The 14,274-nt window shown below is 27.9% G+C and overlaps 1 protein-coding gene across 1 annotated transcript; it reads right to left on the reverse strand.

Moving 5' to 3' along the window:
* Positions 1 to 11,850: 11,850 nt before the first annotated feature.
* LOC126549776 (zinc finger MYM-type protein 1-like) lies at positions 11,851 to 13,728 on the reverse strand. Its single transcript, XM_050200146.1, has one exon. The coding sequence runs from the start codon at positions 13,726 to 13,728 to the stop codon at positions 11,851 to 11,853; it is 1,878 nt and encodes a 625-aa protein (XP_050056103.1).
* Positions 13,729 to 14,274: the final 546 nt, after the last annotated feature.

Consider the following 14,274-nt stretch of genomic DNA (forward strand, 5'->3'; position numbering starts at 1 on the left):
CCTTCTAACATTTTTAAATCCAATCAGGTTTAGTTATAGACATCAGTTGTAGACACTGATACATAAGCTAGAAACGTTGATGGAAGTAAGAGCTTGGATGCCAGATCATGTGTGTCATCCCGGAGGCCTATTTATGGATCTTACGTACTAAGTATATAATAAACTAAAACTGAATTTAGTAATAGTTATCAATAAAGAAATTAAATTATTGCATTAAAAACTTCAAAAATATATTGTATTGATATATTTATATATATATATATAATATATACCGTTTAAATTTAATAATTATATTAATTTTACTTACGACATATTCATTATAGTATAAGATTCGGAATTTATCTATTATCTAATTTATCTCCCATCGGGTTTAATAGTAAAATGCGGTAGGGAGCTTTTATAAAAGTTTATTGTACTTTTGGGAGAAAATTTGTTAATTTTTAGATAATAATTTCTAATATTTTTTGCATCTCTATGAATATTGTGAGCGCAAATCGTGGGAACTAATTTTTAGTACAAAACATAAATTGTGGCAAACATTTTGGTTGTGAGTGAAAATATTTTCCTATGTTGATCAAGTTTTAATAGATTCGAATTATAACGTTAGCTATGAAATGTCTAATTGTGTCTGTTAACTCATCAATAGACACTCATATTTTTTTATCAGTTACATAATTTCTGATAATTTTCATGGCGTTTTATAGTTATCATTTAACATAAAATGTTTTTTGTAAAGTAGTAATTGTTGGAATTTCTTTGCTTGTAAAGAATGTTACTTTACCAAAAAATAACCAGAAATATAAATTACTAATTTTATGTAATATAATATTACTTTACATTCACTACGTTATGTACTACATACATAGATCGAACGACAAATTTGTCTTATTTGAACTTGTTACAAATATTGCAAACTTTTGAATATGTTTATCGATCTCAAAATCTTGCAAAAAAGAATGCTTCCAATTGAAATAAAAAATTATCATCAAATTCAGATACATTACTTTTTAATAAAACTGATTTACTCGGTTTGATTTTCATCATTTTAACAGACGATTAGACTCGACAACGTATAACGAACCACTAAATCAATTACAAATTACAATGGTAGCAATACTTTTAAACAAAACTGATTGACGATGATTGTTAATATATTTTATTGAAAGACAAGTTTTTATCTTAACGACCTAAATGTGGTAGTCACAGTATAGAAATATTTATAAATAGCTTAACAAATATAATAAAAATTTGCTCATTTTATGTTGCTTTAATTTTTATTTTATATAAAAATAAATAATCTTAAATTTATACAAAAATGAATCACAAATAACAATAGTTAAAATTGTACTAAAAGAAAAAAACTTCTTAACTGAATTTATTGCTACACAGATTTTTTGTTTTTTTTTTTGTTTAATTTAACAGTTAAACAAAACATATTTAAAGTTTATATAGAAATGAATATAAATACCTAAAAAAAAATACACAAATGCAACAACTTCACTGCCGTAGTTACAAAATATAATTACAAAATTTTAGTTTAGGTATACTTTACGCCATTATGCTGTAGTAAGACTGAGCTGTTATAATATTTATTTGGATTTTTTTTAAATATGCATACATTTTATCGCTGTAGGCAATACAATATTTCTTTTAATTCTTCAAGCCTTTATTGATTTAGTCAAAATATTATATTAAATATTTTTATATGAATATATAAGCATTATTTTTATAAGTATACATATTTACCAGTATTATTATTCGGGTCGTAGTGCTCGTACAATGTATTGATTTTACAATGATGTTTGTTTCTTTCTTTTTATGTTTGAATACACGATAATAACTAACAAGTTGAAAAAACTCTTTGATTTTCAAGTTTGAAGATGGGTTTGGATAACAAATTGGATCTAGTTTGTACTGGTGCATACTAGTTATATCTGAAAATATACGATTTTCCTCATATTTTTATCGCAAAAAAAAGTTTACTAATATACACTGATTGTCTCCGATGATTGGGTGTTTATAATTATTAATGATTTTCTTTCTAAAAATGTTCACATTAGTTGACTTCCGCATTGGATTAAGATGTGGTTTATAAACTTAGCCATAATACATCATGTAAATAGATTAGGTAAGTAAGCACACACGTATATTTTATAATTATAAACATTATAAATTATAGATGTAATAATTATACTAACTATTAGATTAACTTCGTACTAAAATTATTAAGAATAATGATATTAACAAACACATTTTTAGATATTTAGAATTATTAAAAAAATATCACTCTTAAGTAGATTATACATTTACATAAATAATGTATAATTATACGAAAATAAATAATATAATTTGACAATAAAATGAAATAATTTGGTAATGGTAATATATAACATCCAATTATAAATATTATACTATAACAATTATATGTGGTTTATAAACTTCAATAAAATATATCACATGATAAATAGATAATATTATATTGTGTTATAATTATCACAATATTTAATGTTTAATTTATTATACATTATGTCTATGTAATTATAAGATTATCTTTATAAGTGTTTTTGAAAATGTGTGGAAACGCGTATATATTTATTATCTGTCCATTGAAAAACAACTATAAATACTAGAGCCTTTTAGTTTACGATAAGATGTAGGATACGTCAGGAGGAAACTCGTACATAGACTTAAAGCAAGGTTAGGTAAAGCAATTAGTATACAAATTATTGACCTATTTAACTTCAGAAAGTAACTAGTGTGCACTCATTTGTATTTTGGAGATGTCAAAATAAAAAATTCTAAGTAGTTTTTTTACATAATTCATTGTAAAGCAGAGAATTTTTTCGTTATTGTTTGTTTAATTTATTTTTACACTCTATATTTAAGCTGTACCTTATAGATTGTATTTACTATATTATATAACTTATCATAATATATTATAACGAAAATCATATTTCACCAAGATCATAACATTTTTTATTGAGTAGGTGGCGTATCTATTGTTAGTTAGGTTTATCAGGGTTTTACTTGGAAATCAGTGAAGGGAACTCTCGATCGTAATAATATTAATAATAATACCTATTGCGTGTACAGTTCACCGACTCGGGTACCCTAAATTTTGAAAATGTACCATAAATCCCCAGGGGGGTTTTACCTCGTTGATTAATCATATTGTTCTCAAAGGGTTCTCCCGAACACTCGGACGTTGGCTGTTTACCTGATTAAAATTAATTTCACGTATTTAGGATCCCGTATTGCATTTTTAAACTGATAAATACCTTGCACCATCGAAATACGTAGTTTAATAATAATAAATATTCCAAGAAAATTATTCACAAGTTAAAATTGTATGTAACTACAATATAATGATTAAATAAGACATATTATAACATATAAACATGCCCATAAAACCGTTTAAAATAAAGTAATATCTAACTTGAAAAATAAATAGTAAGTTAAATTTAAAATTTAGCATAATACTATTACAATGTTAAGCCTAATGTAAGCAAATAAGTTATTAGTATTAACTTTGTTCAATATATATATATAAGAAAAATTAACACGAAAAATATAAAACATCATACAAATTCTGAAATTCAGTGAACTCAGTTGAGTTTATTGTAAAGCCCATAGCTGTTACTGTAAATTAATTTTACGTCAAAACATTTGTTTGTTATTATTGTGTTCAGTGAACATAATGCAAAAATGAGTGCTCTGGAAAATGTTACTGTTAAAAAAAACCGTCGGTTAGTAATATTTGTATTTCTAGTTCTTATTTTATTCATGTTATTTTGATATCAGACATTGTAAAAAATCCTTCCTCGAGTATAGGTTAGGTTAAAAATACCTTTATAGGTACCTGTATAATGAATTATAATAGAACCTTCTCAGAAATCGAGTATAAAACTATCAAATGTATACGATGTAAATGTAAGTTTGGGAGTGTGCGTAAGCATTTTGTTTATAGTATGTTATATTTAATTTGTATTATAATAATGGTAAATATTTTTAAAATTAAAAAAGTTTCGATCATAATAAATTATTTTAATATAGTGAGCTGGTAGACATGGAAACATCATAGATACCTAGAATATTAAATATTATATAAATATTAAATATAGTGAAAACTATAATACATGGTGAGTGGTATAAAAACTCCACCAACGCATAATAAGACAATACTCTTTATCGATATTCGTGTATTACCGGTGTGTATATAAATTGTGTAGTCGTGTAGGTGTGTGTAGTAGGACGTGTTCGCACAAGTTTTTTGATGCACGGTCAGCATATTGAAACGAGTCGACATCGACATGTTACTTCGAAACGGTTATGACGTAGTTTATTATTTTTTACTATGAACTAAAGATTCAACTCTTAAGTTGATAACCCACATGTACATTATTTATTTATTTATATTATAAATAAGGAGGGGCTGTATAAAACCCTCTAGCAAGTTAACAAATTAATGTGGATACAAGTTAAAACTTAACTAAAAATAATAGCAATGGGTAAATGCAAATTAACTTATATTTATATTTAAATATGAAAATAAAAATGAAACATTCTTTTTAATTTACGTTAATATAAAGAAATAACAATAATTAGCAATAATAGTAATAGTAATTAGGAAAGATAAACTAGATAGTTCACGAAATAAATACATTTAAAGCAATATAAACATGTCTTTCTGGAACATAACGTGACGTTAAAAAAATCTACATGATCCGATATAATGAGGCTCACTAATGATAGAACTCTGAGAAAAATGAAGCAAAAGAAAAATTATTTTTATAAAATAAAACATGAAATAAATTAACTATTCTTCAGCGGTGATTGATTACATTGTAACCAATCAAAAATAGAAATTCTGAAAAATCGATATGGATATTAACTTCACAAATGAACATAAAATACGCAACATTTCTTCTTGCCCAAGTCACAATTAGGTAATCTGCAATGTCTGCAATCTATTGAAATTGACATGTTTAATCCTAATAATCGATAGACATTATAGCAGTATTTTCCAACTTATTTATTTTATGTGTTCCCCCTCTTAAATTAAAAAAAAATATTATACCTATCAATATAAAAACAAGTTTTTAACGTGTTTTTATTTGTTATTATCAAAATTAGTAAAACAATTAAACAGCACTCAATAATTATCTTCTTTGTGCAATATATTTTTTTTAAATTTGGTAACTTGTAGTCTTGTGTTAAAAACAAATACAATATAATTTGTTACAAAATGATATTTTGTGTAAAATTGTGAAAATGACTCAAACATTAAATAACAAAAATTTTAAAAATCAATAATGTTATCAAAACGTTTATACATTCAAGACTCAACATTTATACTTAGTGTAAAGATACAGCTTATATAATTATGAGGGGTAAAAATACTATAACTGTATAACATTAAATGATTTATTTGTTAAGAAATTAGAGAAATTTGAGAATTTCTAAAAAGTTCATAATTGAACATTTTCACAAAAAAAATTGTCATGAAAATATGAAAATTTACATCAATAGGAGTATACAAACTTTATCTGTATATTACTTGCTAATAAGACTATGTATATTTTTATCATTATAACTGAATTGTTTAAATTACAAGAAGTCATTTCTTCAATTTTACTCATTGTTAAACTAGAAATAGTAAATGTACACATTTTATTTTTTATTTTTATAATTTCATTAATAGTTTTATTACCTTTATGTAGTATTTAATTCCTCTTTAGTGAGGAATCCTTCTCACGCGTCGTCTTCCCCCCGTTGGGAGAATCTACATAATAGGTACTTATATTATCTTATTTTAATTTAATTTAACTTACTTAGGTTTTGTTTATAATATTTTACAAATTATTATATTTGATATTTTAATACAACACTTTGGTATTATTGGTTCCTATGGATTTCAAAAAGTAACGTATGTTGTAATGTGGTGGGTGTTTTGTTTCTTAAATGTATCTACTCTAATGGAGTTGGGTGGTTTAAGACTAAGTTGTACTTCGAAGTGGATAATTTTGGACAATGTAGAACAATGCTTTTGATCGTGAGAAGTTCGTTTCATTGACTAAAGTTGGGTTCATCTTCGTGATTAACTAGGTGCTGGGATGTAGTTGAGGTTAGTTTGTCTGATTCTTGCTCCTCCGGCAGTGATGACGATGTCTACAACACACCTAAGTAAATATTCCTATTTTATTTTATTACTCGTACAAGAAAGACTAATAATAATACAAATATATTTATTATAAATAGATAATAATGTAAAACATTTATTTTGTAAAATATACGGATAAGTTTGACAGACACATATTATATTATACTACTATGTAACATAAAAGTAGTACAATCTACGCCCATGTTTTTAATTTCGATGATTTATAACGTCGATATATCCGTATAGATTATATTACATATCGATTACTTATGTATATTATTGTAAAAATTGACACAAGGATCATAGTTGGTAAAAATAAAAATAAAAATAACAGAAAAAATATAATAAATAAATACGAAAAATACCCGGTCACGTTGTTCGTAAATGGACCACTGCTCTAGAATTTAATGTAATGGCGAACTGCAAAATGGGATGAAAGGAAAAATTCGCTTTATTGTCTAAGGTTATTGGAAAGCCATCCGAGAAAACCACTTAGGTATCGGTATCTTCGTTGATAATGCCACAGTCGTACACCGCGTACCTGTTATACTATACGCATTATTTCACATATACGTGTGAGACGTATATTATACACTATAATCATATAGCTGAGAAGCAATTTATCTGAAATTAGACAATAGAAATATAAAATCGATAACGATCTGTCGGTTGGCCCTGGTCTCATATTATATTAAGATACCTACCTACTATATCGAGTGTGTTACTTACTTACGAAACGATAAGAAACTTTATCGAAGATGATCTGGAACTTCTTATAAGTCCGTAATAGTAATAAAATAGGTATTAAGATAAGTAATGATTTCTGTTTATAATGCAAAACTAATTAGAATTGAAGATACATATTAATAGCAGTGTTAAATCGAGGAAATTATTATACATAAACGATACTAAATTGTTATTATAACATAATATTAAATATACATAATATATTATTACCTTTAAGAGTCGATATCCAACTTCTGTTTAGTTGAAAATTTAGTGTATGATCCTAATTAGTCTATCTATAAAATAGTTCTTTACTCAATATTTACTTTTTGAAGTGGATAAACAAATAAATTTACAGATAATTCCAAACTTAAAATTATCCATTATTATACGATTTGATGATTACTAACTATTTACACATAACAAAAAACTTTTAAATGTATATAAATTACTTATAGGCAAAATATACAATACAAATATAATACTGATAAAAAATGTTGAAAACTAGTTTTGAAGTTTTATAATAGTTTTTAGAATATAATATATTTATAAATAAAAAAAAAATATATCCTTATTTATGAATATCAGTTATTGACTTTCAGAACTTATTGAAAAATGAAAACATCACATATTTTGTGAAAAATATTTCAAACTAGAGCATCCAAATCTCTTTTTGTCGAATGCACATCTTTGTAATATAAACCACAAAGAGAATCTATAATATTACTCTCAGTTAATAGATGATAATTTTATTATTTCACCAATAACAGGTGAATTACTGAATTACCACAGAAAAATTTTTTAATACGCCAATGTACTTTTTTCAGTATTCATTATTTCAGACTAGAATACTACCTATTTTACGATTTGAATAAATATGCATTACTGAAATACCTATTTACATCATTATACATTATAGAAGGTTCTAATTACTATGTAATAACACGCTTTAATCATTCACAACCGATTCACTTCCGGACATAGTCCAACGCAGCATTTTCCTGTCCCGTGGTTGGGTCCAAGAATTACAAAACACGGTCGAATTTCTAGAGGGTAGTCGAAAAGTTAAATACGTTTCGTACCGACTCGGAGACCCGGCTAAAAGTGTATAAAGTATCAAGATTGGAGAGAGGTCTGCAAAGAGGTGGAGATAAAGTCACGATAAACTTATATTTGATAAAGTTGAAGGCGGCCGAACAGAATCTAAAACTTTGGTGTCGTTATACGAACCTGCAGAGATCAATTTATTATTACTTGCGAAGCGAGCAACAAATACGTATTACAGCAGTGGATGGATAATTTTCAAACAAAACACGGCAAAGTAGCTGGCACGAATATCAAAATCGTTTTATTAGTATGAAATTTCTTGAAAACTTGAAGTTGAACTATACTCTATTATTGTTTCATGATGCTAATAATATTGTCTTTCGCATATTATTATAGATGCGTTTTCAAATATTATGATACACATAATATAACGGAACTTCTTGATTTACTCTCGTATATTGTTCATTTGTCGTTATTTATATTAAAATTATAAAATCTAAAATGGTATCAGAATACTCCAGTATACAAAACTAGTTGGCTTAGATTTTTTTTTTGTTAATTTTTTATATTTTATTAATACTCAAAACGCAAAATTTTGTAAATTATAATTTTTTTTTTTTTTAATGGGTGAATACCAGTGTTGTACAATATATTTCAAGTGGGTTACTGTAATGGATGTATTAAATTCAACGATAAATTAGCAAATTAGCATTGTATAATATGAAAAACTATTTTAAGCATTTTTCAATATCACATATTACATTTTTGTTGTTTGGTATTGTTATTATTGTATTTACCTTATTAATAATATGCAGTAGGTTGATTTATTTTTTTGTAAAAACATTTCATTTATTTCATGGATTAATATTTAATTATTATAATAGTTATCGTGTAAACCATATTATATTATTATTATTAACTTTTAAGTGAACACCATCATAACGTAAAACATTTTGAATTGTTTAAAACATTAAACACGTGGTGAATGGTAATTTTGAATTATATACAAAATAACTAACATCGTTTGCTTCATTATTTTAATTCAAATAATACAAACTTACGAGGAACCTTGTATTAAGTTCTTAATCATTTTTATACATCAAAAATACGGTTCCCAAGAGATAGTCGGCTTGGGGAACTACAATAGTAGGAGGGTTAATACAAATTTAAGTCAACTAAAAACTTAATCAGTTTCACCGAGCAGGGGTGCCTCAGTATACTGACGCCCTCGAGGTTGTAACCTATACCTTGGCTGCTATGTGGTTAATAAATTAATAATAGACCCTAATATTGGATGAATTTTTCCATTGCGCTTTTGCACTACTTCTTTGTAGCCTTTTAGGTTTTGTATATAACCTGTCTTATGAGTATCTATGCTGTAACAATTTTTTTTTTTTTTTTAATGGATGTTAAAATAAACATAATTAATTATTTTGTAGAAATGTATCCAAAATGAAATACATTTTATTGTTATAAATTATATTATATTTTATTATTATTATATACATTTTTTATTAAAAAAAAAAAAAAAAAAATGAAGTTGATTTAGTTTAAAATGCAACTGAGTGCATACAATTATTGAAACTATAATAATACAACTTACTGTCATTTAAAAACAAAGAAATACGTATTTTTTTTTTTTTTTACTGAATTCCGTCATATTATCATATTATCAGTCCATCATAATCGTTGAAAAAACCTGCTCGCGTAGGTTAATATAAGAATAAGATATATCTTACGTATACTGTTTTATGGGTGGACATACCTAAACTTTATGAACATGTCAGTCAAGTACGTGGGGAAAAAATCGAATTTTAAGTATATTTAATATAGATAGCTGAGAAAACAGTAAACGGTCCACGGGACTGCTCGAAAGATAGGGATGATTGCGAGGGGGATGTCGTGCAGGTATGCACGTTGGGATGCATACGGCGTGAGTCGAGAATGTGAGAATGGTAAATGTTTTAATACACAGTACAACGTGTAATGGGTATTACTCCCTTTGTTAGACAAGACACTTGTACGGCGTCTGTGGGTCAGCGTTCACTTAACGCTGCAGTGGACCGCGTGTTACGTGAGCGTCACGTTAACGAATTTAGAAGAACACATATTATTTCGTAGTAGGTACACGTTTCTAATTCCGAATTCGTAAATAAATATATATTTACACACCCATAATACGACGCGGGTAATGTAAGAAATTAAATAAATCTGTGGCACGAGCCGCACATCACGGCCATAACAATACTGTACTTACCTCGATAGATCGGTGCGCGCAGTATATATATATTATATATATACCTGAGGAATGTGCGCAATTATGTAATACTATACATATACATTATGTACACGCCACGCGTTTCTGTAATGCTGGTGCTCCGGCGTCGTCGAACGGACGTGAAATCGTACAAAAACCACATCCGACTCCATTAAACCCGGGCAATAAGTAAATTGCGATTTAATGCCATTAAATTGTTTTAGCTGTGTAATTTCTGGTGGTTTACGGTCGCTCGCTTGAAATTTACACACGACTTCCAAAGGACCGCGGTTGGAAACGGAGATTTCGCCGACCGTAATAAAACGGTAACCCGCGCGCCCAGAAAACTCGACTGATGCGCTGGCAAGGTAAACATACGACGCACCGACCGGAAAAGTTTATATACAAAAAAAAAAAAAAATAAATAATAATAATCCCAGAACGCTTGATAATTCCGTTTATTTCGTCTATTAATTTTGCAATCAAGCGCGCCGATAAAAGTCAAAATTCAAAAACCTACATCGTCAAAATATCCGTGTATAACTTACTGACGATCACTATTGCGATTTGATAACGGATTCATAATAATATTATGTGCATTATAACAGATTATGGAGATTGACATTAAAATTAATTTTTCCTATTTTACATAAATTATTATCGTTATTATTATTATTTTTTTAAATACATTTAAAATAAAATATTGATCTTATAATTGTATATGTCTCACAATATCTATTCATTGTTATTTTATTAATTGTTGGTATTGAAATTTTAAATACTGTTTTTCTTTTCTTTTTTGATCGACAATAATGATTACTACATTGTAATACATTGTGAAACAAGCCTGAGAAGACAAAATATTAGTTATTATACTAATCCTCATTTACTTTCCGATAACTTATATTATTGACTAGTTGACTATTCAATATGTTGAGCTATATAATTTATTTTTTTAATTTTAAATTAACTTGCAATATATGATTATAATTTTAGTGTAAATTATAGGTTTGATTTTTTCAAATATTAATATACATTTTAAACATCATCATCATAATTTTTATTTGTTTTAGATTCCTTAAATGATTTTTTATCAATATTTAAAGTCGTACAAAACAGCCCATATGGATGTCACCAAGAAACAAGAGGAAAAGCATGGGATAAAATACGGACATCTACGTATATCTCTTCTATCTGCTTCTTGAAATCGTTTTCCTACAACTACGATTAGAATTGTTCGTCTTAAATGTATAATAATATGCAAACACCCTGAAGCAGTTAACGGCAGCGGAAGAACATCACTACGATACTTATCACTCTGGTGTGTACAGGTTAACCAGGGCCGTCTTTAACCTATTCGAGGCCCTGGGCAGTGGTATAATGGGGCCCCTATGACTTGGACAGAACACTATTTTATTATAACAGGTAAAATAGTAAGGCGGTAGATAAGAAAAAGTCTAGATTAATTTAACTGTAAATTATTATTTATTTTTTATTTCACATTAAAAGTAGTTAGTACAATATAAATTTAAAAATAATTATAAAATAACCAGGAAATGTTGATCGTTGAACATTCTATTTTTATTGAAGAAATACTTTTCTAGATTTAAGATTTGCAAATTCATCAATTACTTCTTTAAAGTCTATGTTTTTGAGCATATCACATTCTATTGACATCAATGACAAACTGTTCAATCTTTCTTGTAGCATTGTACTTCTTAATTCGTTGATTTGTTTTGTCTATTCTTTCCAATATGAAACTCCAAATTTCGGTTAGTATCATAAATTCTAGGTTTATAATTTTTCTGGACACACTTAAGGCTTCGTCTCTTGTTTCTCGTGGCTGTTCAGAATCATTCGCGATAGACATCAAAGCTTCAATAATTTGTTTATGGCCTTTATGCAGGGCGCTTACTGCATCAGCTCTCGCAGACCATCTCGTTTGTGAAAGACTTTTTACAACTTTTTTTGAACCTAAATGTTCTGTCAATTTATTCCATCGATACGTAGAGCCCGAAAAAAAATTATAAAGTTTCTGAATAATATCAAAAAACTTTGTTGCCTCTAATACACACCCAGCGGCATGGACACCTACCAAGTTTAGTGAATGTCCAGCACATGGCACAAAGGTGGCAAATTCACATTTATCCTTGATTCTTGCTTGTACACCTGTATACTTTCCCGACATATTTGAAGCATTGTCGTAGCTTTGGCCTCTACAATCTTTAATTGGAATATCATATTTCTCTAAAAAACTTAATATTGTTTCTGCCAAATACTCAGATTTATGTTCTTTGATGGGTATAAATTTCAGAAATCTTTCAACGGGGACACAGTCTTTTACATAACGAATTATAAAAGTTAACTGATCAACATGAGATAGATCGGGCGTACTGTCAACGCTAATGGAAAAATATTTTGCTAATTTAACTTCATTTACAATTTCTTTTAGAACCTGTTTTCCCATTACGTCAATAAACTCGTTACAGGTATTTGCAGATAAATAAGAAATATTTCCTTTTCCTGGATTCCTAAATGTTTTTAAGTGATTCGCAAGTAATGGATCAAATTCACTTAATAATTCCACACATCCCAAATAATTTCCATTATTGGGAGATCCTACGATTTCATTGTCACCGCGAAATGGAAGTCCTCTCGACGCCAAAAATTTGATAACAGCTACAATCCGTTCAAGTACATTTCTCCAGTAATTCACTTCTTTTTTATGTTGAGATAATAAATCTGTATCTACTCTACCAACCACTTTACTTCGTGCCAGATATGTCATCATAGATTGACCATGTGCTGAGCTATTTTCATGTGATAAAATTATACTATTAATGTGCTTCCAATCATTACATCCACTTGGAGAGCATAGGTTTATATCAGAAGAATTAAATAAGCAACATGAAAAACAAAATACTGATTTTTTCGAAGGCGAATACAACAACCATTTTCTTTCGACACTTTCGTTGTTTTTCAATTTACGAATAAATAATGCTTTGTTGAAATACCTAGTTATTGATTTATTACCATTTGCTTCTTTGTAAGTTCTAGATGACTCGGAAAAGTCATAATCTTTATTTTGAAAATACGCAGGTCCTTTACAAATCAACATTTCTCGATTTGTTTCAGTTAAATTTTCGTGAAAATAATAAGCGGGGTCGTGTGATATAATATGTTCTGGGTCGGAAAATTGTTGTGGTTCAACTGATACAATTATTGTTGTTGGTGAAGTCAACGAAGTTGTTGCTTTTTCATCACAAAGACGGTCGCATACTGCATTATCTGATTCGAGTGATTCGATGTCTTTTCCGAGATTAATAGAAGTTAGCGTAGAATATAAGGATTTTGAACTTACCGTAATTTGTGGTCTACACGACTCATCAGGTGGAGGATTTGTTAATTGATGGCTACTTATAGAAGTTTCTCTTTTGGTAAAATATGATTCTAATTTTGGTAATTTTTCAATAAGTTCTTTCTGGTGTGCAGTTTTTTTCCTTTTTTCAGATCCACTAGGATATAATCGTTTCGACATTTTATACTTCGCTTCAGTATTTATAACGTTCTTACTTCAATATTTTTAATATTGAATTTAGATATGAAAATATACGTAACAAAAATTGAATTAAAATACTCGGGTACACGCGCACACAGCGGTTATTCAACGACTAGATTAGATGTTGATGATCGAAAAGATACGCGAGCAGCGACGGGCGACGATATAAATTATTAATAAATGATTTGTTTTTGTATTATAATATAATATATTATATATATAATAATATTATAGTAAGTAACAACTTTCGTTATCTAATTCATTCTTATTGACCCGGCTAGACGTATCCTGCGTCTGATTTTTTGTAAATATATATAATATATGAATTGAGTGTGCAGTCGGACGACTGACCCGCATACATTGTATTATTATTGTTAGCTCGCTAAAATTATAAAATAAATAAACGCTTATCGAATGTGGACTGTATAACGTATATTAATATATTATGCTTTTAAAATAATCATATAATAATAATATAAAATAATATCGGATTAGGCATGTTTATCGTGGCGTACCAGAGTAGAC

Source organism: Aphis gossypii, chromosome 2, assembly GCF_020184175.1.
Source record: "Aphis gossypii isolate Hap1 chromosome 2, ASM2018417v2, whole genome shotgun sequence".
Classification (NCBI taxonomy): domain Eukaryota; kingdom Metazoa; phylum Arthropoda; class Insecta; order Hemiptera; family Aphididae; genus Aphis; species Aphis gossypii.

Coding starts and splice junctions, on each gene's coding strand:
- LOC126549776 (XM_050200146.1), bottom strand. CDS start 13,728: ATGTCGAAACGATTATATCCTAGTGGATCTGAAAAAAGGAAAAAAACT.